The sequence below is a fragment of the Pituophis catenifer genome, unplaced genomic scaffold, assembly GCF_029215685.1.
Source record: "Pituophis catenifer annectens isolate HBS135680 unplaced genomic scaffold, rPitCat1.0.hap2 SCAF_1, whole genome shotgun sequence".
In the NCBI taxonomy this organism is placed as follows: Eukaryota; Metazoa; Chordata; class Lepidosauria; order Squamata; family Colubridae; genus Pituophis; species Pituophis catenifer.
The window spans coordinates 323,468,156-323,493,409 of NW_027256881.1; the positions used below are offsets into that span (position 1 = coordinate 323,468,156).

Below are 25,254 nucleotides of genomic sequence, written 5' to 3' on the forward strand. Positions count from 1 at the left end.
TATACAAATTTTATACTGGGCAGGGTATCATTCAGGCACACCACCAATGGTATTCTAGAGAATCATTTTTTATTGGGAAGGAACAGTGGGCTTATGTACAGGTCCTGTTTGCTCCCACCTTCTTCCTTCCATTAGTCTATCTAGCTAAATAAAGTTTTTATTGGTTTATTAGCAGGTTATCCATACTGATCCTTGTTTGCTGTTTCCCAACAGGCTAAGTTTCCAAAAAAGAAAGAAAAAACCCCACTTTGTGATCCTGACTGTAAACGAAGTAGGATACCAAGATCTATAATTAGGATACTATGCTTTCAAAATCATTCCTGCTTTTTTAGCCTTTTATAGCAGTGGGAAGAAACAGTAGGCAGAGTATTCATGATAAGGCTGAATTGTCCAGATTCCAAGCACACTGTAAAGCTTGTAGCATCAAAATAATCTGCTCATTTAAGCATTTGCATTTGCAAAAGTTTGCAATAGGGATACCAGCCGAGTAACCAACTAATGAAATCATGTGAATGTTCCTCTACATTAAAAATTACCTACAAACGTGATAAATTTGTAGCAAAATAATAAAATGGTGCATGAAAATTAGACATTATTTTCTCTGCTGTGCTGAATTGTTGTTGTGAAGATTCTGACATTTTACTTTTATTCTCCATAATATATTTTTGCAAGATCCAGGATCATGGTGGGTACCATGTTGCACATTATACAATCCCTAAACAATAATTGCATGGCATGAATTTATGGTAATTATAAAATGCAAATTAGTTGCTGTCCACTAACAGGTTTGGAATTTAGCCCTTTTTACTGAGCTGCCATTCTGACATTGCTCAAATAATTTTGTTTCCTCTTTGCATTCTTTAATTTAAAGCAGTTCTGGCTGGGAGTTGAAGTCCACACATTTTAAAAGTTCCGAAGTTCGAAAAACACTGATTTGAACCAAAGCAGGGAAGCTGTACACAAGTCTTCTAAGTGTCCCCTGAAGCAATGTGAAGCAAAGAGAAGTAAAAGCACAACTCCCACAAAGCTCCCCCCTTGAGAAGCAGAATGAGATACTGGAAAAGGGCCGTTTCCTCATCATGCTTAGCTGTTAAGGAGAAGCAAGAGATGGGACCAGCTAACTCCTGGTTAACATGCCATGGAGGGAAGCACAGATAGACGAACACATGGAAGGTGGTAAAAAACCCCCCCTCTTATGCCAATGCAGATGCCAGAAATACTCTACACACAGGAGTATTTTCAACTTGGGGTCATCCAGATGGGTTGCATGTCAACTCATAATCCTCAGCCAGCAAGGACTTATGTACACACATCTGGAGGAATAAGGTCCAGGAAACCTATTATATGTATTATTCAATGAAATTGCATAAGAATAGGAGAGACTTGCACTATCAAATAATATACAGGTAGTGGTCGACTTACAGCAATTTGTTTATTGACCGTCCAATGTTACAACGGCACTGAAAAAGTGACAATTTTTCACACTTATGACCATTATAGCATTCCTTCCAATCATGCTTACGATCACAATTGTGGCCAACATTTCTGTTCCTAAGTGAGACAGCTGTTAAGTGAATTTTGTCCCATTTTTTGATCTTTCTTGACACCCTTGTTAAGTGAATCACTGAAACGCTTAAGTTAGTGACACAGATGTTAAGTGAATCTGGCTTCCCCATTGACTTTGCTTGTCAGAAGTTTGCAAAAGGTAATTACATGACCCCGGGACACAGTAGATATGGATCAGTTGCCACGTATCTGAATTTTCATCACATGACCACGGGGATGCTACAATGGTCAATAGTCACTTTTTTTCAGTGCTGTTGTAACTTCGAACAGTCACTAAATGAACTGTTGTTTAAGTTGAGTATTACCTGTACCGTTTGAGGCTGATGGTTCCATTTAACAATTTGAATTGATATTAAGCTGGGAAGAGGCAACCAAGAACCCGCCCAGTGTCTGACTGTGTGACTTCCATCGTGTATTACTCAAGCTTGGTGGCTTTTTGGGACTTACAGGATAGGCAATCCAGAATTTCTAAATATCCCCATTTTGCCTTTTTTCCTGCTTTAAAAATAGACAGTCTTCTGCGACATGACCCTCCCTGCCCAATCAGGCCAGGCTTTCTGGCCTGGGCATTGAGGAGGCAGGACTAATTGGTACCTCAAGGGGAGACCACCAGGAATTCTTATGATTGCAAATTAGGGAATTGAAAAATCAACCTGGAATCAATCAGTGGAACAGCTTGCCTTCAGAAATTGTGGGTGCTCCATCACTGGAGGTTTTTTTTAAAAAAAGACTGGACAACCATTTTGTCTGAAATGGTACAGGATCTCTTGGCTGAGCAATGGGTTGGACTAGAACAGGGGTCAGCAAGTTGTGGCTCTGGAGCCGCAATTGGCTCTTTCATCTCTCTGCTGCGGCTCCCTGTTGCCGGTCGGCTCCACAATTGATAGGGCTTTCAATTGATAGGGACAGGTAGAGGAAAAAGGGTGCCATGCTTCAGGTTCGCCTGATACGCCAGTTGTGCCTGATATGCCTGATATTCAGGTTCGCCTGATACGCCAGTTGCGCCCCTTTCTGGATCGGGACTCCTTATGCACGGTCACTCATGCCCTTGTTACTTCCTGCCTGGACTACTGTAATGCTCTCTACATGGGGCTCCCCTTGAGGAGCACCCGGAGGCTCCAACTGGTCCAGAATGCAGCCGCGCAGGTGATTATGGGGGCAACATGGCGCTCCCATGTAACACCTCTCCTGTGCGAGCTGCACTGGCTTCCGGTGGTCTTCCGGGTGCACTTCAAGGTTTTGGTTCTCACCTTTAAAGCGCTCCATGGCTTAGGGCCTGGATACCTACAAGACCACTTTCTGCCACCAATAACCTCCCACCGACCAATACGCTCCCACAGAGAGGGTCTCCTCAGGGTGCTGTCGGTCAAGCAATGTCAACTGGCGACCCCCAGGGGGAGAGCCTTCTCTGTGGGGGCACCCGCCCTCTGAAATGAGCTACCCCAGGGATACGAATGATCCCGGACCTCCGTACTTTCCGCTGGGCTCTGAAGACTTTCTTGTTTCAGCGAGCCGGGCTGGCTTAAAATTTTAATTGATTAATTTTTATGGGTAAGGGGTTTTAAAATTGGAAAGCCAAATTGGATTTAATTATTTTTAAATTATTTTAATTTTTATACTGCATGTATTTTAACCCTGGCTGTTCGGGAGAAGGGCAGTATAAAAATTAAATAAATAAATAAATAAATAAATAAATAAATAAATAAATAAATAAATAAATAAATAAATAAATAAATAAATAAATAAATAAATAAATAAATAAATAAATAAATAAATAAATAAATAAATAAATAAATAAATAAAATGCTTGGAGGAGACTCTATAGTGGGGGAACCGGACTTCTGGTAGGCATGGGGAAAAAGGATGCCGCGCTAAGAGGAGATTCTATGGTGGGGGAACTGGACTTCTGGCCGGCTCCAGAATTGAGGGGGGGTGGGGGGGCTTCCGGTTACGACCTTTGTGGCTCTTTGAGTGTTTAAGGTTGCTGACCCCTGGACTAGAAGATCTCCAAGGTCCCTCCAACTCTGTTATTTTCTTAAGAAGACAAGGCCAAGAATGCCTTTGTTGTTCAGCTACTGTACTGTTTGCTAATGGCTGCAGAGCTCCAAAGCACACATCTCCCCCTCACACCCATGTCAAGGTTGTAGCTTTATTGGCTGTGCTGGGGAGAAGCCTCAGATGGGAGGGAAAGAAGGTTGCACAGGTGCCTACAATTTTGCTAAGCAGCCTGTTCTTCCATACTGGCCCAGAAGATTCATTAGTTCTCTTCATTTTGTGTTCTTGTGTGTGTTTGATATGTATAAACCAGAACCCCAACTCTGTTTTTTTCCTCAGCCAGCTATTCCAAATGTATTTTTTTTCTACTGAGTGGGCTCACATGCTCCGCTAAACTCTGGTTTATTAATCAGTGTTTATCAAATATAGAGCAATTACCTGCCTGCACAACATAATAAGTAAAATGAAATAAGCCAAGGTATGGTTCAATGCAGAGGACGAACCCAGTGTAATGGACTGCAATGAATGATATTGGGGGAAGAGAGGAGGAGATGCTGTCTAGGAAACAGACAAAGATGCAGGACCCCACAGTCACTTAATGGCCAGAGAAAGAAACTTAAAAAAGACCTACTCTAATGGATCAAGCAGTTAAAATGAAAGGAGGAAGTTTGTGACTTGTACGATTCTGTTAAAGGAGCCTTACAATAAAGTAGAATTAGTTCATTTTGTTGTGTTTTCTGTCTGGTTTGGCTGGGAAAGCTGACACCCAGTTAATGTGCTCCATACTTTCCATATTGAAATTTGGATTACAGAATGTGGTATTTTTTTCACCTAGCTTAATAGCTGTCCTAGGGGAGGTATCCCATCTCAGCTAATCAATAGACAGAAATAACTCCTGCAAATCAACCTGTTTAATGGAAGAGTTTTAAACTGCAGCCTAAGGTCAGACATGGAATTAAAACGTCTCTATGTTCTGCTTTAGAAGAATGTGTTTCAAACAATTTCGGGACTTTGTGTGAATGTGGGCACACATGTTGTTAAGCAATCAGGACAGGAAGGGAAAACGTTCATTACTTTCCACTCACCTTTCATACCACTCCCTTCTTCCTGGAATGTGTTACGAGTAGAAGTCTGATCTTCTAAATGTTCACTCCCACCACTGCCTGAGGAGGCTACACTGCTTTGTGGAGACAGGGGGGCATGATCGGAAGGGATGCCCTGGGGTCCCCTATCCCGCAAGTCCTCATGAGACATCCATCCGTGTCCAAGGGGCTGGCTAGGCACAGTCATGGGTGGGGTGAGGGACACAGACCGTTTCAGAGGACTGTGATGGGTCTGACTTGAGAGAACTGAAACAAACAAAGTGGAAAACAAATTAAAGCAAGCTATTTCTTCCCCAAGGGTTAGCAGATCAAAGCAAACGTCTCCCTTGAATGCAAGTCATCATTTAAACTAGTGGTTCTTAAATGGTTTGACCCAATCACTACTTTTTCTGGTCTGACATAATGGCATTACCCACACCAAAAAACCAACCTACTAGGTGGTTCTTTTATACAAGCATGTTGACAGTGGCAGTCTGAAACTGGATCCTGAACTCACAAACAAGCAATTATAAATTGCTCCATTAGTCCCAGGATATGTACAAGTCCCTTGGGAGTATTTACCCCCACTTTAAGAACCACTGGCTTAAAGTATGAATTGGACAAACATGTCACTTTCATTAAGATGCATTTTTAACCTGATAAAAAATGTTCTTGCTGAGTCACTTTGCTTTAATATTCTACTTTGCATCCTTTAAACGAAGTGATCCACTAGATCACGGGTGTCAAACTCGCTGCATCACATTGCCGTCATGTGATGTTTCACGATATTTCCCCCCCTTTGTGGAGCTAAGGTGGGCGTGGCCTGTGCGTGACGCATCTGGCCCGTGGGCTGCCAGTTTGACACCCCTGTACTAGATGAATATAAGTCAGTCTACCATAATGACTGAGATCTCCACTACATTACATACAATATCCATCTACTGATAAAATTATTATTATATTAAGCGGCATCACTATTACAAAACTGGCATTTCTCTTAGTAAGGGACATACAATGCCAGATGTGTCATGCGCAGGCCACGCCCACCCCAGCCCCACGAAGGGGAAAAACATTGCAAAATGTCACATGATGGCAATGTGACGCTGCGAGTTTGACACCCATGATCTAGTACATCACTTCGCTTAAAGAACGCAGAGTAGAATATTAAAGCAAAGTGACTCAGCAAGAGTCTCTACTTACAATCATTTGTTTAGTGACCATTTGAAGTTACAATGGCATCGAAAAAAATGACTTACAATTGGTCCTTCACATGACCATCACAGCAACCCCATGGTCATGTGATCAAAATTTGGATACTTGGCAACCAGTTTATATTTACATCCCTGGTTCATGTGTTTGCCATTTGCAAACTTCCTAGCTGGCATCTGACACGTAAAGTCAACAGGGGAAGCCAGATTCAGTTAACAACTGCATGATTCACATAACTGCAGTGATTTGCTTACCAAATATGGCAAAAATGGGCACAAAGTGGGGTGTGACTCACTTAACAACTGCCTTGTTTAGCAATGGAAATTCTCATCTCAATTAAGTCAAGATTACCTTTACAACATCACTGAAATACAAGTGTGTATAATTAAGGAAGGACATTTCACCTAAAAGAGATAGATTGTGCCTAGCAATGGGTGATTGTCCGCTCCATTTTCCCTCCTTATAGTTGATTCTGCTTCTTCTTTTTTCTTTCTTTGAAATATATTTCCTTTCTTGATTGCGCTTCTGGAACCCTTTGTTCGGGTCACATCTTCACATGCATCCTTCCCATGATGCAGTTTTTTTTAAATTTTTTTTATTTTATTTTTTTTTATTATTATTATTATTATTATTATTATTATTATTATTATTATTATTATTATTATTATTATTTTATTTATATACCACCCTTCTCCCGAAGGACTCGGAGCGGTGTACAGCCAAGATTAAAAACATAAATATACAATATCATAGTTAAAATTAATTAAAATCATTAAATAGTTTTGGCCAAATTTTAAAACCCAATATTAAAACCCAGTTTAAAATCATTCAATTAGACAGCCCCTAATTGGACAGTTTTCTTGGCAAGCCTTTGGGAATGATTGACCATTGCCTCCTTCTTCCTAGGGCTGAGTGTGTATAACTGGCCCAAAGTCACTCAGCTGGCTTTGTGCCTAAGCCAGGACTAGAACTCACAGTCTTCCAGTTTTTGTCTCTCCATCTAAACTTGGCTTCCCCATCCTAGGGGCTGATAACTGACACATATGAAGGTTGCTAAGCTGGGAAGCAACACTCCATGTTCTTGAATGCCTCTTATCCCACAACTATCTGTACATGCAAATTGGTTTAAAAAGTAATGGAGGGATGCATTATTTTTGTAGCAATGTTGAACATTAGAATAATAGAGTTGGAAGGGACCTTGGAGGTCTTCTAGTCCAACCCCCTGCTTAGGCAGGAAAGCCTACACCACTTCAGACAAATGGTTATCTAATCTCTTCTTAAAAACTTCCAGTGTTGGAGCATTTACAACTTCTGGAGGCAAGTTGTTCCACTGATTAATTGTTCTAACTGTCAGGAAATTTCTCCTTAGTTCTAAGTTGCTTCTCTCCTTGATTAGTTTCCACTCATTGCTTCTTGTCCTATCCTCAGGTGCTTTGGAGAATAGTTTGACTCCTTCTTCTTTGTGGTAACCCCTGAGATATCGGAACACTGCTATCATGTCACCCCTAGTCCTTCTTTTCATAAGACTAGACATATCCAGTTCCAGCAACCGTTCTTCATGTTTTATCCTCAAGTCCCCTAATCATCTTTGTTGCTCTTCTCTGCACTCTTTCTAGAGTCTCAACATCTTTTTTACATTGTGATGACCAAAACTGGATGCAGTATTTCAAGTATGGCCTTACCAAGGCATTATAAAGTGGTATTAACACCTCATGTGATCTAGATTCTATCCCTCTGTTTATGCAGCCTAGAACTGTGTTGGCTTTTTTGGCAGCTGTGGCATACTACTGGGTCATATTTAAGTGATTGTCCACTAGGACTCCAAGATCCCTCTCAGTTATCACTATTGAGCAAGGTACCACATATACTGTACCTGTGCATTTTTTCCCTTGCCTAAATGTAGAACCTTATTTTTTTCACCATTGAATTTCATTTTGTTAGATAGCGCCCAATGTTCAAGTCTGTCAAGATCTTTCTGTATCTTAAGCCTATCTTCCGGAGTGTTGGCTATTCCTGCTAGCTTGGTGTTGTCTGCAAATTTGATGAGTTCCCCATGTATCCCCTTGTCCAAATCATTGATGAATATGTTGAAGAGTACTGGGCCTAAAACAGAGCCCTGGGGTATCCCACTGCATACCTCCCTCCATGCAGATGCAGTTCCATTGAGGACTACACGTTGAGTGCAGTTGGTCAGCCAGTTACGAATCCATCTGGTGGTGATGCCGTCTAACCCACATTTTTCTATTTTATCAAGTAGTAGGTTATGGTCTACTTTGTCAAATGCCTTACTGAAGTCCAAGTAAATTATATTGACAGCATTCTTCTGGTCCACTAGTTTTGTCACTTTGTCAAAGAATGCAATAAGATTAGTCTGGCATGTTCTGTTTTTGACAAACCCATGTTAGCTTTTGGTTATTACTTTGTTTGCTTCTAGGCGTTTGCTGATTTGTAGCTTGATTATCTTTTCCAGAATCTTCCCTGGTATTGAGGTCAGGCTGATGGGTCTGTAGTTTCCTGAATCTATTTTCTTTCCTTTTTTTGAATATGGGAACGATCAGCTCTTTTCCAGTCCTCTGGCAGTTCCCCGGTGCTCCAGGATCTTTGAAAGATATAGTTCAGTGGTTCTGAGATCACATCTGCCAGTTCCTTCAGAACCTTGGGGTGTAATCCATCTGGCCCAGGTGATTTGAACTCGTCTAGGATAGGCAGATGCTCCCTTACCATTTTCTTCCCTATTTTAACTCATGTTCCTAATCTGTTTTTTGTGGTGCTGTTTTTGATAGGTTGGATTGTTTTTTCCCTTTGTGTAAAGACAGATACAAAAAATGAGTTAAGTAGTTCTGCTTTCTCCCTGTTGCTTGTCACCTTCTTGCCACTTTCTCCCAGCAATGGACCAATTATTTCCTTGACTTTTTTCTTGTTTTTAACATATTGGAACAAGCTTTTTTTTGTTATTTTTTACTTTTGCCGCAAACCTTTGTTCGTTGTGAGCCTTGGCTTTCCTCACTTCATCTTTGTAGGGTCGGGCTATTTGCTGATATTCTGCCTTAGTTATGTGCCCCTCTTTCTACTTTTATACTAATATCATTATTATCTATGATTCATATATATTTTTAGTGTGGATTACGTGAAGCACCTTAAATGCCTGGCATTTGGAAGGATGGCTAAATGGCTTTTCAGAACTAATCAATAAGTAATTCTATAACTAGTCTTTGTTCCAGTAAGAGGTGCATTTCCTTACCAATGAATTTCTGAATTTCTGCTGTATCCAGACAAAAACCACTGCTGAATGTATATATACTTGCTTACCACATTCACAGGTATTCTACAGCCAAACTAAACTTACTCAGATCCTGGAACTAGGAGGTGGCTGGTACATTATTTTCTATGAACACTTTTTAAAAAACATAAAATATTTTTGTGAGTTACGTCTCATTTTATCAGATACATGGAGTGGCTAAACAGATGTCCAACTGAAATTGGGATAAGGGTTGGCGGAGATAGGATAGTTATCCAAATGCAATATTACATACGAGACAGATTACAACAACTAAAATGTGTTAAAAACTATTATTTTCGTCGAGACTTTTTGAGTCCTGGAACTACATTATGCCATATAGACCTATTTCTTGGAAGTACAGAGCTCACCTTCTTTCCAAGCAGCCTTTGAGCTCAACACTCAAAACCCCTTTAAAACCTTTGTTCCAAATGGCCAAGGTCCAGGAAAACTCACCCACGGTCTCAGTGGGTCTGCTGCCGGCAAGGGAGGTTATCTGGGCCAGATCCATTGGTCAGGTTAGCTTGGAGTCCCATATCTGGGTGCCAAATTGTTGGAAGAAATGTCCATCTGGGTTCAGTTCCAAGTGGGAAGAAAGACACTGGAAACATGGAGACTGCTTGGAAAGATGCTTTAATGGTAGACAGGACCACATGATTTGAGGTCCTGGGCCAAAAGAGCACATGGAAGAGAGAGAGAGAGCTGATTGGTTGTCAGACTCCCATGGGGTCATGCAGGGATAACTTTGTAGGTTGTCTTGAGTCTCAGGCTTGGTTGAATCTTGCTGGGTGACGATATAATGAAGAGGGTTTTGGCAATTCCTATTATGGCTGAGGGCTAATCCTACCTTTGTTGGCTCTTGGGTGAGGGTATTTGCTTATGAATAGCCCTAGTCATCTCTTTATCTCTTAAGTGCTGACATCTGCTGTGGGCTATTGAGGAGGGTGGGGGCTATTAAGAGTGAGTCTGCTTCCTGCCTAAAAAAAACATGTTTCTCCATTTCTCATCAGGGAAATATAATATTCTGCCCTTTTAATATTTTCTAGAATATTTCATTCTTCTAGAAGTGCGGGTGCTAACTTTCTACAGTCTCTTCTGAGCCTCTTGCCCTGCCCCCCCCCATTCCTGTTGTGGGCTAAGTGCAGGGGTGAAATCCAGCAGGTTCTGACAGGTTCTGGAAAACCAGTAGTGGAAATTTTGAGTAGTTCGGAGAACCAGCAAATGCCACCTCTGGCTGGCCTCAGAGTGGGGTGGGAATGGAAATTTTGCAGTATCCTTCCCCCAGGAGTGGGGAGGGAATGGGGATTTTGCAGTATCCCTACCCTACCACGCCCACCAAGCCACACCCACCAGGCCACAGCACGCCCACCAAGCCACGCCCACAGAACCCATAGTAAAAAAATTTGGATTTCACCACTGGCTAAGTGGTTTTTATTTGATTGCTCCCTTGGATGTGTCTCATTGTCGTGTCTCTCAAGATCATTCCCACATAGGCATGCAAGTGCTGAATGGAATGTACTAGCAATTTAGTCTGTCAGGACTGTGTTGCGTCTAGCATTTGTAGATTTCCCTAGCATTGTATGCCATACGCTAAATAAATAAATGCATTCCCACATATCATTACAACATTGCAAGTCTGAATGTGTTTCCCTTCCTCCCTCTTTTATCTTCACATGAATTAAGAGGTGGGACATGTACTGCGGAGATGGTTTTCATGAATCACTTTTTGGCCTGGCTTCAAACCTCTTTTGTTTGATCATTGGTCTCTAGTAATGGATCTTTGCTCTGCCCTTCAAGACCATCCTCTATACTTATTAGAACAGTAGACATTCTGTCCCCACCCCTCCCAATATTGGCTTGTTGGCAATCTGTGTTTTTAATTAGCTTTGCTCTTGGCTGTTCATCCTCCCAGCTAATTTTTTTTTAGTATCTGCTGCTTCTCCAAACCACTGCTGGGGAAGGAGTACGGACAACCTTAATACTTTTATTCAGGTAAGCTCTGTTAAAAGAACTTCTGGGTTTGATTTTGTTCTGCTTAAATAATCAATGTGTACCAATTTTTTACCCACTGGCCATTTTTGAACCTCTGAGTTAAACAAGCCATTACCCTCTCACAAAAGCTCCATTTTGCAATCTATGCCCACTGAAAAATGGCTGCAAAAAGGCCCCCATGCTATGTTTTTGGTACTGGAGCCAAAAAAGACTTTTTAACAGAAAGAGAAGGAATGGCGCCTTCACTACAGGGTGGCTTCCCCCTTAACAATTGCTTTTCATTTTTTTAATTATTTTTTTTAGTTTTGCAACTGGCCAAATAAATTCACACATGTATTGCAAATATGGATGGGAAGGGCACAGGCAATTTATTTTCTTTCTGTAGGAAAAAGGGGAATTTTTTTTGTAACTCCAGGGACCATGGAGAGGGGCGCTTTGTCATGGTCTTTTAACTTTTCAAAACTCTTGAATAATTCTGGAAGAGAACTCCACTAACATGGCTTATTTTCATCATTCTGAGATCGTAGCATTAAAGACAGATAAAGGCTTGCTTCCAAGTGATGTCTAAGGGACTGGGGGTGAAAATGGAAAATTGCCATGCTGTATTGCCCTATTCCAAGTTGAAAATGCCAAACTGAATTCATATTCATTTATATGTGAACTAGATGGATTTCTGGGCTGTAAAAAAAAGTGGATGAGCTCTTGATGGCAGCAAAGAGAAAGAAAACACCAGGCCCTTTGCTGTCATTTAGATTTTGTTGCTCAGATACGGTAATCCACCCAACCCTAATCCCAAAAATACAGACAGCGCTAGATCGGGGAAGATTGATTTAGGCCTCTACCAGTGTTGTGGTCAGTAAAAACCACAGAGATACTTTAAAGCTCATGCAGAACGTCTCTCTCTAATGGAAATCTGATCAGCAAAATCATTCCATGAAATTACAATTAGCTGAGTAGCCAAGAAATTTAGTGTAATACTGGTTCTTTCCATGCATACATCTTTTCATTGCAGATATTAGCACATTCTCTGTGTAAACAGATGGTTGCTGCCACCACAAAGCTAAAATAAAAAGAAATAACAGAAGGAGCAATTAAATGGTAGAAAAGGCAGTATTTACAAGCTTATCCTACTAATAAATTCAGTGATACTAACAATAAAGATCTACATATTTACTCATAAGAATAGTTGGGAATTCTATCGGCAGTTTTAAGGAAATCCTTCAGTTGCACTTCCACAAATCTTGTATTACAACTCTCAACTCAGAAAGCACATTAAATTGTGTATAAACACATGAAAACCTGAACCTATGTTTAAGATTGAAGTGTTACCAAATATACTTTAAAGCTCTGTATTTTTTTTAAAAAAATCTTAGTATCTTTCTTCACATATAAACTAATTGGCCTCCTCATCATGTGCCTCTAATTTTAGTTATAAGACACCTTAATAATGGTCTTTATGTCCTCATGATAGTTAAATCATCACGTCTTTTGCAGAGGCAGTTCAAATCTCTCTTTAATTGTTCTATTGTTAAAATGGGGTTTCCCCAGGTGTTGATACTCTAGAAGATCTTCATTTAAAGGAAGAGAAGAAGGACGAGGAACAAGAAAAAAAAAGAAATAAGAGGATTATAGCTAATAAGTCTACTGGCCATGGAAGAGGCACTGATAAAGCAGGCAAGAATTGTATTGAGTTACTTGCATTCTTGCTTCCTCTCCACACCACCAATCCATCACCTGGGGAATTTGGTGAGGAATGTACAAAAGGTTTGCAGCTGTGTTAATGTTTCCATCTTCTTACTTGTTATGATCAACACAGACACACAAATGCCACTCTCTGAACTGAACCAGAATGCAGGCAATTTTAAGGTAAGACTGAACTTGCAAATTCAAAGCCAACAACAATAATTCTTATTCATACTGCCAACCTGGTCCAGACCTTCAGCTCATTAGCCATTTACTCCAATAGAAAAGTTTTAAATCAAGTGTTATGGGTTCTACCTGATTAGTCAAGGTAACTGACACATTTTCTGATCTCAACGTTTTGGAATTTGATCTATTGTTCTTATGGAAACACCACAAATATAGTTCATTGCAAAAGCCATATAGACACCAACCTTTTTTAAATTGTATTTTTTATTAATATTATTAAACTTATTTGCTGTCTATATCAACCACAAGGTGATTCTTATGACAACTGAGTCCAAAATTTCCATTGCTGAAGTGAGTTTTGCCCCATTTTACAATCTTTCATGCCAAAGTTCTTAAGTGAATATCTGGAGTTGTTAAGTTAGTATCAAGTTTGTTAAGTGAATCTGGCTTCCCCATTCACTTTGCTTGTCAGAAGGTCACAAAAGGTGATCAAATGACCTCAGGACACTGCAACTGTCATAAATGTGAGTCAGTTGCCAAGCAGCTGAATTTTAATCATGTGAGCATGGAGATGGTGCCAACATAAATAAATAAATTTATAAATGATAAATTTAATTTCGTTTTAAAGTATTTTAATATTTGTATTGTGTGTTTTTAATTTTGGCTGTTCACCGCCCCGAGTCCTTCAGGAGAGGGGGCGGTATAAAAATTTAAAAAATAAATAAAAAATAAATAAACAGTCTGTGAAAAATAGTTGCAGGTCACTTCAGTGTCATTATAACTTTGACCTGTCACAAAATGAATGGTTGTAAATCAAGGACTATCTATCAAGGACTATATAATGAAATTATGTAGTCAAACCTACCAACACGTTTGACAAAGTGCTGGTAAATGCATTGGTAAGCATGTACATACATGTACATAGAGATGTTCAATACTGCACAATGCAAATATATGGGGAATACCTCATAATTTGGTCAGTCCAATGATAGCTCACAAAAAATGCTTGATTAGATAAAATGTGATTGGATAGTTGGTAATTGTGAAAACCAAACTATTAACTTGATATGTTGTATGAACAAAATATATTACATTAAACCATAACATACTTTATCTGGGCACAGCAGGTTACTTGAACACGGCAGCTATGTTTTCTTAATCAAGGTTTAGTGTGTTGTATGCACCCATCTCACAAGATCATTGCATCCCTGAATTGATAGCCTTGAAATAATTAAGACTGATAAATATTCACTCACCCTGTTTCGCTTGTTACTCTGTTCTTTAAACTCTGTTTTGGCTGATTTATTATTTCTGAACTATCAAATAAAGTAAATTCCACCCTCTTCAAATTATATGTGCCAACACTAGGAAATGTGTATATGGAAGAGAGAGTTACTCAGCTGAAATTATCGTACTTCAGCTGTGTGTGCTAAAAAGGGAAAGCGAGAAATATCAAGACAACATTGCTTTTGAACTAAGTAATCAAGGAGGAAATACCGATTGCTGAGAAAGTCTGGCAGGCAAATTTAAAATTCGACATATGAAAGTCCCAACAATTTAGTGCACAGGCGGATACAATCAGCCACTGTGAGTTTTGGCAGAGAGAGAACAGTAATTACTAACATTGTAAAAAACTAGTTTTCTGTGGCCACAAACTTCAGTTCTGCAATTTCAGAAAGACAGAATCAGTTGTCAAAAACAGCTTTTCTAATGTGTTCCTCAGAGCTTTACCCTTTCCCTGCTCTTCTTTAACATCTATATGAGTGACGGATTACAGTCGTCTGGTGGTCAGATATCATCAGCATGGTGTTCGTTTATGCAAGTCTGCTCGAAGCTAGCCAGATGATGTCTCAAGGTGCTTTCCACTGTCTGGAGGCTCTAAGAGGCTGGATTGGGGGGGGGGAACACAAGGTAAGACTGAATAGCTATGGGGTTTGGAATTTGCTGAAGACTTGCCCTCTTTGGATCTGAAAGGGACAGACAGAGCTGCACAATTTTGAGGTCCATGTAAACTCTCAGCTCCTACTTGATGAGCAGGTGGCAGTTGCAGCTAGGAGGGTCTTTGCAGAACTCCATCTTGTGCATCAATTGTACCCATTCCTAGACCAGGAGGTCCTGATCACTCTCACTCATGCTTTGGTCATTTCCATAGGACTACTGCTATTTGTTCTACATGGGGCTGCTCTTGAAGATCACTTGGATTACGCATCTGGTCCAGAATGTAATATGGTGGGTAGTTACGGGCATGCCACATTCCATCTCTACCATGTAACTGCATTGGCTCTCAGCGACCTTCTGAGTGCAATTCAAGGTGCTAGCTACCACTATACCACCTATAGCTAGCTACCATCTATAAAGCCTTCATGGTATAGGGCCAGCTGAGACCAACTGTCTCCAATTATCTTTCCTTGTCCCATGAGGTCTGACAAGATAGATATGCTCCAGGTGCCTTCTATTAAATGTGATCTAATAGGACCCGGGGAGGTGTGACTTCTCTGTTGTAGTACTTGCTCTATAGACCCCATAGTCAGATGGCCCTGTTTCTGCCAGCCTTTCCTAAGGTACTAAAGATCTGTCCTTGCCCCGAGACTGGGCTCCGCTAATAGGTTAGCCTGATTTTGTTGTCATGACATTGTCCATTGGGTCTTGCTCCAAATGGATAAAGTTCACTTGTTTTTACTGTCTTTAATACATTGTTATGTTTATTGTTACCCACCCAGAGTTGCATGTTGATCAGGCAGCATATAAATAAATGTAATCAGTAAGTAAATAGAGAAAAAGATTTGGAAGATTGTTGAAATTACGGGTATATTTTTTTCCTTAACAAATTGTAGAAGATTGCCTTTTGACAGTGCCAGGTGTGTCAATATATACATATACATATACATACATACATACATACATACATACATACATACACACACACACACACACACTTTTCAGTGCTTAAAAAAATAATCATCTACCAGATATGCTCCAAATCCTGGCAAGCAGTTAACTGTTTGCAAATAATCAGCAAGGCTAAGCATCAGGCAAAGAGGAAAAAACCATGGAGAGCCCTGCAAAACTGCAGGGAATTCAGATTGCCAGTTGCCAAATTGTTCAATGACAGCTCAGCATCTTTGTACTTTCCGATAGAGACAATATAGAGATAGCTAGTTAAGGCACCAAGCTGGAAACCAGGAGATTGTGAGTTCTAGTCCCTCTTTAGGCATGAAAGCCATTTGAAGGACTCTGGGCCAATCACTCACTTAACCCAACTCATCTCACAGGTTTGTTGCTATGTGGAAAGTAGGAGAAGGAAGGAGCATTAGGTATGTTTGCTGCCTTGAGTTATTTATAAAAATAATAAAGGTGGGACACAAATCTAATAAACAAGCAAACCAAATAGTGGGGAAGAAAAATCCACCAGTTTTCACGGCAATCTGCTCAACAACTTTCACAGAGGATAAAGGGGAACTGAACTGCCAAATGAACAATATTTTCTTCGTGCAGAAGTTTGAAAATGATTTGAAAGAGGCATTTCAGAATGTGTGGAAGCATGAATATAGCATTTCTTTAAAGCAACTTATTTTTTTAGGTTTCTGTAATTTCTGTAACTTCTAGATTTTTTAAAGCATCTCTTCATTCAGTGACAAAGTACCTGTTTTGCAGGAAGAAGGTCCCAGATTTGATCGTTAGCATTTCTGGGTGGAAAAGCAATTGGTGCTCACCATACAGTGGTGAGAAATGTTCCTAAAATCCAGCCTGATTCAATTTTTATTTTGGCTCTCCAGTTGTTGGTGGACTCCAACTTCCATCAGCCCCAGGCAAAAGGACCAATGGTCAGGAAAGACAGGATTGAAATTCAACAACACCGAGTTCTACTCTTGAATCACACTGCATCACTAAAGAGCCACACCTCAGCTCTATTTGAAATATTATTTCTCTTTGATAAAACAACCCGACTGAACAACAATAAAACCCAAAAATCAATACAGGAAATTAGAGCTGCGATCTTCTCATGTTCCCATTTCCACATACATTTATTGCAAGCTCTTCCCACTTGGCTCTTTGGGTCAAGTGATTTGCATACCAGGGTACGCGGATTATGTTGTGGTTACAGAAGCTACTCTAAAACTACTCTAAACCCATGGTGAAGTCTATGAGTAGTATATCTACAAAAAGTAGCAGTAATGGAAATACTATCAGCCTTTAATATTTGCTTTGGAGACTGATCAATCCTGGAAATCAAGATTCCTGGAATTTGTTTTGTAGCAACTGAATCTGGCATTTGATTGCTTACGCTTGTGTAAGGGAATTAGGTACAGATATATTGTCTGACTCTAAATGCGATGACCAACCATTAGAAAATGATATGAGCGGAAACACTCACAACTGACCTGCCCTTTGCAACTGGTGATGTTCAGATAAAAAATATTTCACAATATAGCATTTCTGATGAATTTTGTAAAGGGCAAGTCAGATTTTTTTCCGACCTGCCCTTTATAACTGGCATTAGTTCAGATAAAAATATTTCATAATATGGTATTTTTGATGAATTCTGATGAAGCTTCAGATTATTCATTGCCCACTAATGTGACTGTCAAGCAAATTTTATGTCTTCTCATACAAATTGGACTTAAAGTGGAGAGTGGCGAGGGACAACTTGCAAAGGGAATATGAAAAAGGCACATTCTTTTTGGCGATCATAGCAGATCAACAACTTCTTCCATTCCTAATGGCTTAATAATAATGCACGGAATTGCAGCAATAATTATAATTGTTGGCCGCTACTGGTTTTTTGCCGATTTCTTATTTTCTAACCTTTGTATTCTTCAACTGTGGAATAGAAATATTAATTGGTCACCAACAAACATGCAGTTATGGGATGGGATAAATACATATGATACAAACTATTATTTCTATTATGAAATAAAATTGTGTACCTGGTTCCAAAAATAAATCTTAGAGATCTAATTTTTTAAAAAGGTAGCTGCTGCAAGATTGCAATTATTTACTCTGGTTTACTGTATATTGTCATTATAGAACACATTTACAATGATTCTATAATGAATCTATCATTGCCCTGTGTGACCTAAAAGGTACTCTCTAAAGGTCAACCATCAGTCCTCTGTGGCCCTGCTCTGAAAAAAATCTGGGTAAGCAAACTATCTGTCAGCCCTGGAGGCCATAATTTTCTTTGGATCTTCAGGACTGCTACACTTAGTGGCATGGAACTTCTAGCCTCGGAGTCTTCTTTCGTTGGGGGTGTTACTTGGAATCCTGACACCGTCTTTTAACATTTACTTTCAACTAGTGTTTTCTCCCAGAGAAATCATTGATAAATTTGGAAAAAAATCTCAAAGGCAAAATAAAGAGCTGAAGTTATTTACTTACTCTGCCCTTATTTAAAACATTTGAGTATCTTCCTCTTTTACCTAATGGATTCCAGAGGGATCTATGGGAAATAATGGGAGAGATAGTCTTATAAATGTCTCTCTCTGCGGAGAGACAGAGTTTAGAGGATTACAACTTTCTTGGTCCTCCTTGATCTCCTAGTAGTTTTTGATTCCACCTACCATGGTATTCTTCTGGACTACCTTCAAGGGATTGGACTAGGGGCACTGTTTTACAGTGGTTCTCCTTCCTCAAGGAGTAGCCCCAGTTGGGAAGGGAGGACAATTCTGCCCAGGGATCTCTACTTTGGAACTCTTTACCTCTCTCCCAGACTTTGACTACAATGTGGTGCTAGTATTTACAATGCTGAATTGGTGCCTAGAAGTTGCCAGGGTTGGGTGGGAAGGCTTAAAATGAATCTTCCCAAGATGGAATTGCTTTAGGTTTCAAAGTTTCAAAGAAATCTTGCATTTGATCTAGAACTAAATTGTAGTCTATTCAGATGATCCCCAATTTGTAGGTCCCCCTGAATACACAACTCCAGCTTGCTGAGCAAGGAACAAGTATAAGTATTTGCACGGGGAGATGAATGGAGCACATGCACCTGCGTCACCCACCACTCACATGGAACATCCCCTCTTCTCCCCTGCTGGTCCACAAAGGCAGAAAGGTTGGGGAACTCTGTCATAGGGGGAAGGAATTTATTATTTTGTGAGAGCTATTATGATTTTTATAGTTAATTATCTAGAACAGGGGGTCAAACTCAAGGCCTGGAGGCTGGATCCGGCTCATGGGGTGCTTAGATCTGGCCCGTGGGGCTGCCTTGGAAACAGTGAAGGACCAGCCCTCTGTGCCCCTCCCAAGCTCTATTTTCAGCTGCAACAGCCTCCTGCAACCCCCTGCCAGCAAAAACGGAGTGGCCCTCCTGAGCTCTGTTTTTGCTGGCAGAGCGCTCGGGCCACCACAGGCGTCCCTGACATGAGTGACATCAAGCTGGCCACACCCACCAGGCCCCCCAAGGTCAAACAAAACCCTGATGCGGCCCTCAATTAAATAAAGTTTTGCACCCCTGATCTAGAGAATTAGGGATGATATATATATATATATATTGGGGTAGACCAGGTGCTTCGATAGAAACACACACATGCACACACACACACACACACACACACATAAAATCATTATATATATATAATGATGGCTGGATGGCTGGATATTGGACTACTGTTTGGGAAATTCTGTTGTTTAGTATCTGGATATTTTAATGTGTGATTCTATCTATGTTTCATACCAGATTGTTTTACTACATTGATCTTAATGTATTTTTAGCTGTTATCAAATCTGACAGTATTTAGGCTCAAGAACAGGATGGAAAGTTTATTTACAAACAAATATTATATCTGACTTTTTGATTTTGGTCCGACCAAAAACCAGAGCAATTTACAGGATACTACATCTCTCAGGAGCCTCAGCCCTCATGACTATTGGTGAAGGAAATACTGTTCAGTAAGATCTGTACATTAGATGAAATCTGATTCCCTCGAAATAGGCAATATTTCTACAGCAGAAGCCATTCCTTTTTTAGTATCTTTTGGACCAGGCAATTGCAAGGGGGGGGGGGGGGAGCAGGTTAGGGTTTGTTTTTTAAAAATGATGTTTTTTAGTTTATTTGTAGCTTCATTCACTATTTTACTAATGATTTTAAAGAAGCAGAAAATTGAACTCAGGCAGATGGGCGGTTGGCATAGAATTTTAGCACCATAATCTTGAGGGGATTGCAAAAAACAAACAAGTAAATCGAGTCCAGGTGTTCATCTCTACCTGTATGTTTTTATTTTATATGTGCAAGTGAAACACTGTTAACACTTCTTTAAGTAGAAATGTTAAATTTAGATTGTTAACTACTAAAAAAAAAAACCCTGCCTTTCAAAAGCATGTATCTATACGCCATGCGGATACACAATCTTCAGATTCTAAATGTATGCGTTGTATTTAAAATCCTACTTTATAAATTTTCCAGCAGGAGAGAAATTCTGCAAAGTTCTTGTTGAACAAGCGCGACGTGTTAGGCAGAGCAAGCTGTGCTCCTGGTGAGAGCAGAACGGCCTCATTGTAGCAAGTCAGGAAGTATCTTGGCCTAGGACAAGGGCTATTTGTGTAGGAACGACATGGAGAGAACATTCAGGCCAAAGGAAAAGAAGGTATTACATAGCAGCTCTTTCGGTGGGAAATGGTGCTTTATGCCAGAAGTGTAGCTGAATGGAACATTGTGCACCAAGCAGAGACTGACTCAGAAAGGAGCACCCAATGAGAAGCAGACGATGCTCGAAGGAAGCCACATCCGCCTTTGGTGGGACAGGCTCACCTGGTTGAAAACCTGCCCATTGAAAAGGCTTCACGGCACTTCTAAAAGCATGTGCAATAGATATGGACAGTCTTCCTCTCGTAGATTTATAAGGCTGGCTAACTCAACACTGACTCCGAATGGCGTACAGATTTAGAAAACAGTTGCAACATTGAAAAGCAAGGAGGGAAAAAAAGAACAGTAATGATTACAAATGAATGGATGGAATGAAATAATGAAAGAAAAATAGGTGGTATTGTGTATCAGTGGAACTATGAGAGAATAGTGATGAGTGTAAGAGAACTGCATGAAGTGTTTGGTCTTAAGAAGTTGTTGAATGTATGGAGGGAAGTGAAGGTGTAGATTGAATTATGAATGTTAAGAATATATGATTTTATTTATTTACAGTATTTACTTACATCTGATGACTCTACAAGGTCTTCTAGAGGTTTACAAAATACTGAACATAGAATGCTTAAAACAATAAAATGTCTCACCCCAATGCAGCATCGCTATTTTATAAAGTACCATCAATAATGGCACCATCTGGACCTCCATGGGTAAACTCTGTATTGTTTCCTGTTGGCTTTCACAGTTTTATTTTTATTATTTTTGTTTTTCATGTTGTAAGCCACTAAGAATCTGCAGACAACTATGGTGCAATATAAATGTGGTATATAATTTAAACAAACTGTTTCACAGAGATGGAGCATAAACTGAAAGCATTATGCTCTTTTCCATATGACCTCAACATCTTAAGTACTCTTAACATCTAATTTCCGATAAACCACTTAAACAGATTGGTTTTATCTGTAGTATCACACAACTCACCAATCACCGGATGACCCCTCCTCTTTCCCTATCACCAAACTGAACTATTCACTCCAGGCAGAATTTAACTGCTTCAAAACAGGGTCTCCTACTTCTCAATTCTGCTGGAAGGCCAGAAGGATTCCTGTTAAGAGTACCCCAAAACCACAAAGGAATGTTGTGTGATAAATAGGGATGTGTCCCAATCAGGTCACATGATCAGGGCAATCAGTTTGGTTCTCTCAAAAGTGTTTTTTATTTTTTGAAAAGGGAAACTGGACTGATTTTTTTTTTTTGGAAGATGATGACGTTTTGCTTCCTATCCAGGAAGCTTCATCAGTTGTTCATGGTGTTAAGAGATGATAGGACAGTTATTGATAGTTATTGTCCTTTTACCTCAAACACAGTGGTGAAACCTGAACCAGTTTATTACCAGTTCGCTGCCTGCCCATACGCAGTGCGCACCAAAAGGAGGCATGCGGTAAGTAGAACAGTACGTGAGGGTGGCTGGGTGATCAGCTGTGGCGCACAATCTTTTTTTTTTTTACCTTTTAAAAGCATTTTTTCTACAACCTCTTCGGCCGAAGAGGTTGTAAAAAAATGCTTTTAAAAGGCTCTGACGATCAGGCAACTCAGCTGGGATTGTCAGAGCCTTTTAAAAGCATTTTTTTCCGGCTGAAGATGTTGTAGAAAAAATGCTTTTAAAAGTAAAAAAAAAGCCTCTGATGATCGCGCAGCTCAGCTGGGCAGGGCGGTTCTCTGAACCATCCGCTGCCATCGCTACCGGATTGGGCGATCTGGTCTGAACCGGGAGCATTTCACCCCTGCTCTAACACCATCCAATACAACTAATGAAGCTTCCAGGATAGGAAGTGGAACATTGTCTTCTTCCTCAAAAAATCAATCCAGTTGCCTTTTTAAAAAAAACCACTTTTGATACAACTATGACATGGATGACTTGTTATCTTCATAGACAGTTTGGTTCTCAATTGTCAACTCTTGGAGGGAGGTAAGCTGGGTCAGGACAATAGCAGGAATTTAAGGAATGCTAATTTTATTATTGTTGTAGACTACAGTAACAAAATCTTGAAAGCCCATCCAAGTTTCTCTCTGTTGCATTTCGTAGTAAACAAAATCAAGGCAGGATTACTTTTGAGTTCCTTTCTCATACTTGCTTCAGTTTCTGTGTACTCTTTTCTCAAGTTCTCTCATACCTTCCCCAAGGTGATGCCTAATAAAAGATCTGAATCCTGACTGGATGAGGCTCAGATAACCCACTTCATTTAGGATGCTTTGTAGTTGCTGTCCCACCATTGCCCCCTTCTGTAGACACTGTTACATGAAACTGGTTTGTTCAGTAAGAAGTATCTGTTCTTCTACAAGTAAATAGTAAAACAAATTGATTAGAAATGCAGAACTGGAGTAACAAAATATGTAATGTATTCCACAAGGAAGAAGAAAAAAGGAAAACAAGGAATGCGAAAGAACAAAAGAAGAACTATGAATTTTTTCCGTTACTTAATTGTGGGTTTCCCACACACGGACCGAGGGGTCAAACTGATCCTTCCCACAAGAAATTTTTTATGTAGCCACTTGCTTTAATGTGTTGAAAGTTGTTGTAACAGTTGCATGTTTTGTCTGTCTGCTTTTGCACATGCAAATCTGAACTGGCTTCTTGCCATCCTCACGTCTACGCTGTTTCATAATCGGCTATAAAGATGCAGAGGGTTAAGAAACAATGCTTGCTGTTGGAAATGAGCAGCCGTGTCCTGACACACATGATAATGATGCTGCAGCATCATCTGGGGTTGAAGGATGTTCTGAGTTCTATTTCAGCTGCACCTGGACAATCATCGTTTCTGTACATTAAATCTGTACGAAAATCTTTTAACACACCATGGAGAAAATTGAAGCTATAATAAATCAATTGGCTGTTCTACATTGCTGATTAAATTATTTTACTTCAGTATTGTCTTCTTCTTAGAACTTATTCACTGCAGAGAAAACACCTATATGACAATGGAGAAGATATAACACAGTGTATCTTAGTGTATATGCACGTGTGCATGAATGGGTATTCCTAGAGGTACAGAGAAGTTTTATTACACTATAGGCAGTCCTTGACTTAGGACCACAATTGGGAAGAGAATTTTTGTTGCTCAGCAAGGCAATTGTTAAGTGAGTTGCACCTGATTTCATAATCATTTCTGCTTCAGTTGAGTGAATCACTGCAGTTGTTAAGTGGCTCATGTGGTCATTAAGTGAATCTGATTTTCCCCATTGTCGGAAGCTGGTAGGAAGGTCACAAATGGCAATAACTCTGGGATGCTGCAACTATTTTAAATACATGCTGGTTGCCAAGCACCTGAATTTAGATCATGTTACCAAACAGTTGCTAAATGAATTGTTTTAAATTGAGGACTATCTGTACTGGCTTTATTTTGCATTGTATGTTTGTTCTAATGAAGAATTGAGAAGACAGATTGAGAAGAAGTTGCCAGACAATTGCTGTTTGATTGTCCGCAAGTCTTTTTCTACTCCATTTTATTTACAGCAGGAACTGATATGTAAAACACCATTAAAATTACCACTGACGTTATTAAATATTTCTGTCCCTCTAGTTTCTTGCTTTTACCTTTTCTGCATCTATAATTTCTTATTCGGTGTCATAGTGGAGTGGATTAGAAATGAAGTACCCGATATTGAACTCTGGAGACAGACATATCTGGTGACCTGATGCAAAGCATCAACCTTTAAAAACATTACAGACTTACTTGTGCCTGTGCCAGTCCCAATCGTGTTGATGGTTGCAGGAACAGAGGACGAGGAATAGAGAGGGAGGTGGCCATTCTCGCACCCCAGGTTTTTATCTTGCCAGCTGGAGGCATTCACACATATGCCAGAGTCCCGAGAGCTCTGCCACCCGTTGAGTTTATCATCCGAGTTCTGTCTTTGGTGATAGTAATGTGACTGCCCATAATCCACCGAGTCAGACCGGCCTCTGTTTTGGCTGCCAAAGGTACCCGATGTGCGATCCTCCAAGTGGTTCAACCACATGGCAAGAGCACTCCTGTCCTCCAGGGATGTGGCAGGATGGATCAAAGCATAAGACAGGAGTTGCCTGCTCTCCTCTATGTGTTGGTTGTGTTCAATTGAGTGAGCCAGGATTTTGGGAAGTAGTTTCATGTATTCCACTTTTCCTTCAATATTCCCTGGCTTCAGCAAAGGCAGGTGGGTGAGCAATAGAGAAATCACTTTGTCCTTTGATTCTTGCTGCCACTGGTTAATGATTCCTGTTGTGCCAGGATAGGGGGGGGGGGGAGGGATGGAAAGGAAAGAGAAAGAAAGAGTGTGAAATCAGGGAACAAGGCTAATAAGTAAATCAAGAGATTTTAAAACATTATGAATAGCTTTTTGATACTAATCTCATCCATAATCAAATCATTTTATTTTCTTCTACTGCAGTGAAAATTAAGATGCAAAACAGAAACAACAATAAAGCAGGATAATACTTAAGACTGCATGCAAGCTTTTGAATCACACAGAACCTCCAAGAAAATTCAAGTATGGTTGAGGAAGATGCTATGTTTGTTTTTGCAAATGAAGAAATGTCCACTGTTGTTTCAAGACAGGCTAGCATGAATACATATCATTCATACCAATTTGTAACTAGAATCATAACCCTACTTAAGGATTCAACTTCTCTGAGTAGCGTCCTCTTATAAACATAT

At 40.0% G+C, this 25,254-nt stretch overlaps 1 protein-coding gene across 2 annotated transcripts in view; it reads right to left on the bottom strand.

The window, feature by feature from the left end:
* Positions 1–25,254, bottom strand: part of SAMD4A (sterile alpha motif domain containing 4A) — a 133,572-nt gene that overhangs the window by 25,033 nt on the left and 83,285 nt on the right. Inside the window, exons 2-3 of one of the 2 annotated variants that reach the window (XM_070942836.1) lie at positions 24,298–24,816; positions 4,647–4,910 (exon numbers count right to left, since the gene is read on the bottom strand). In XM_070942836.1, the coding sequence (XP_070798937.1) occupies positions 4,647–4,910; positions 24,298–24,816 (783 nt within the window). The remainder of the gene's footprint in view (positions 1–4,646; positions 4,911–24,297; positions 24,817–25,254) is intronic. The other variant, XM_070942844.1, reaches the window with a different exon arrangement.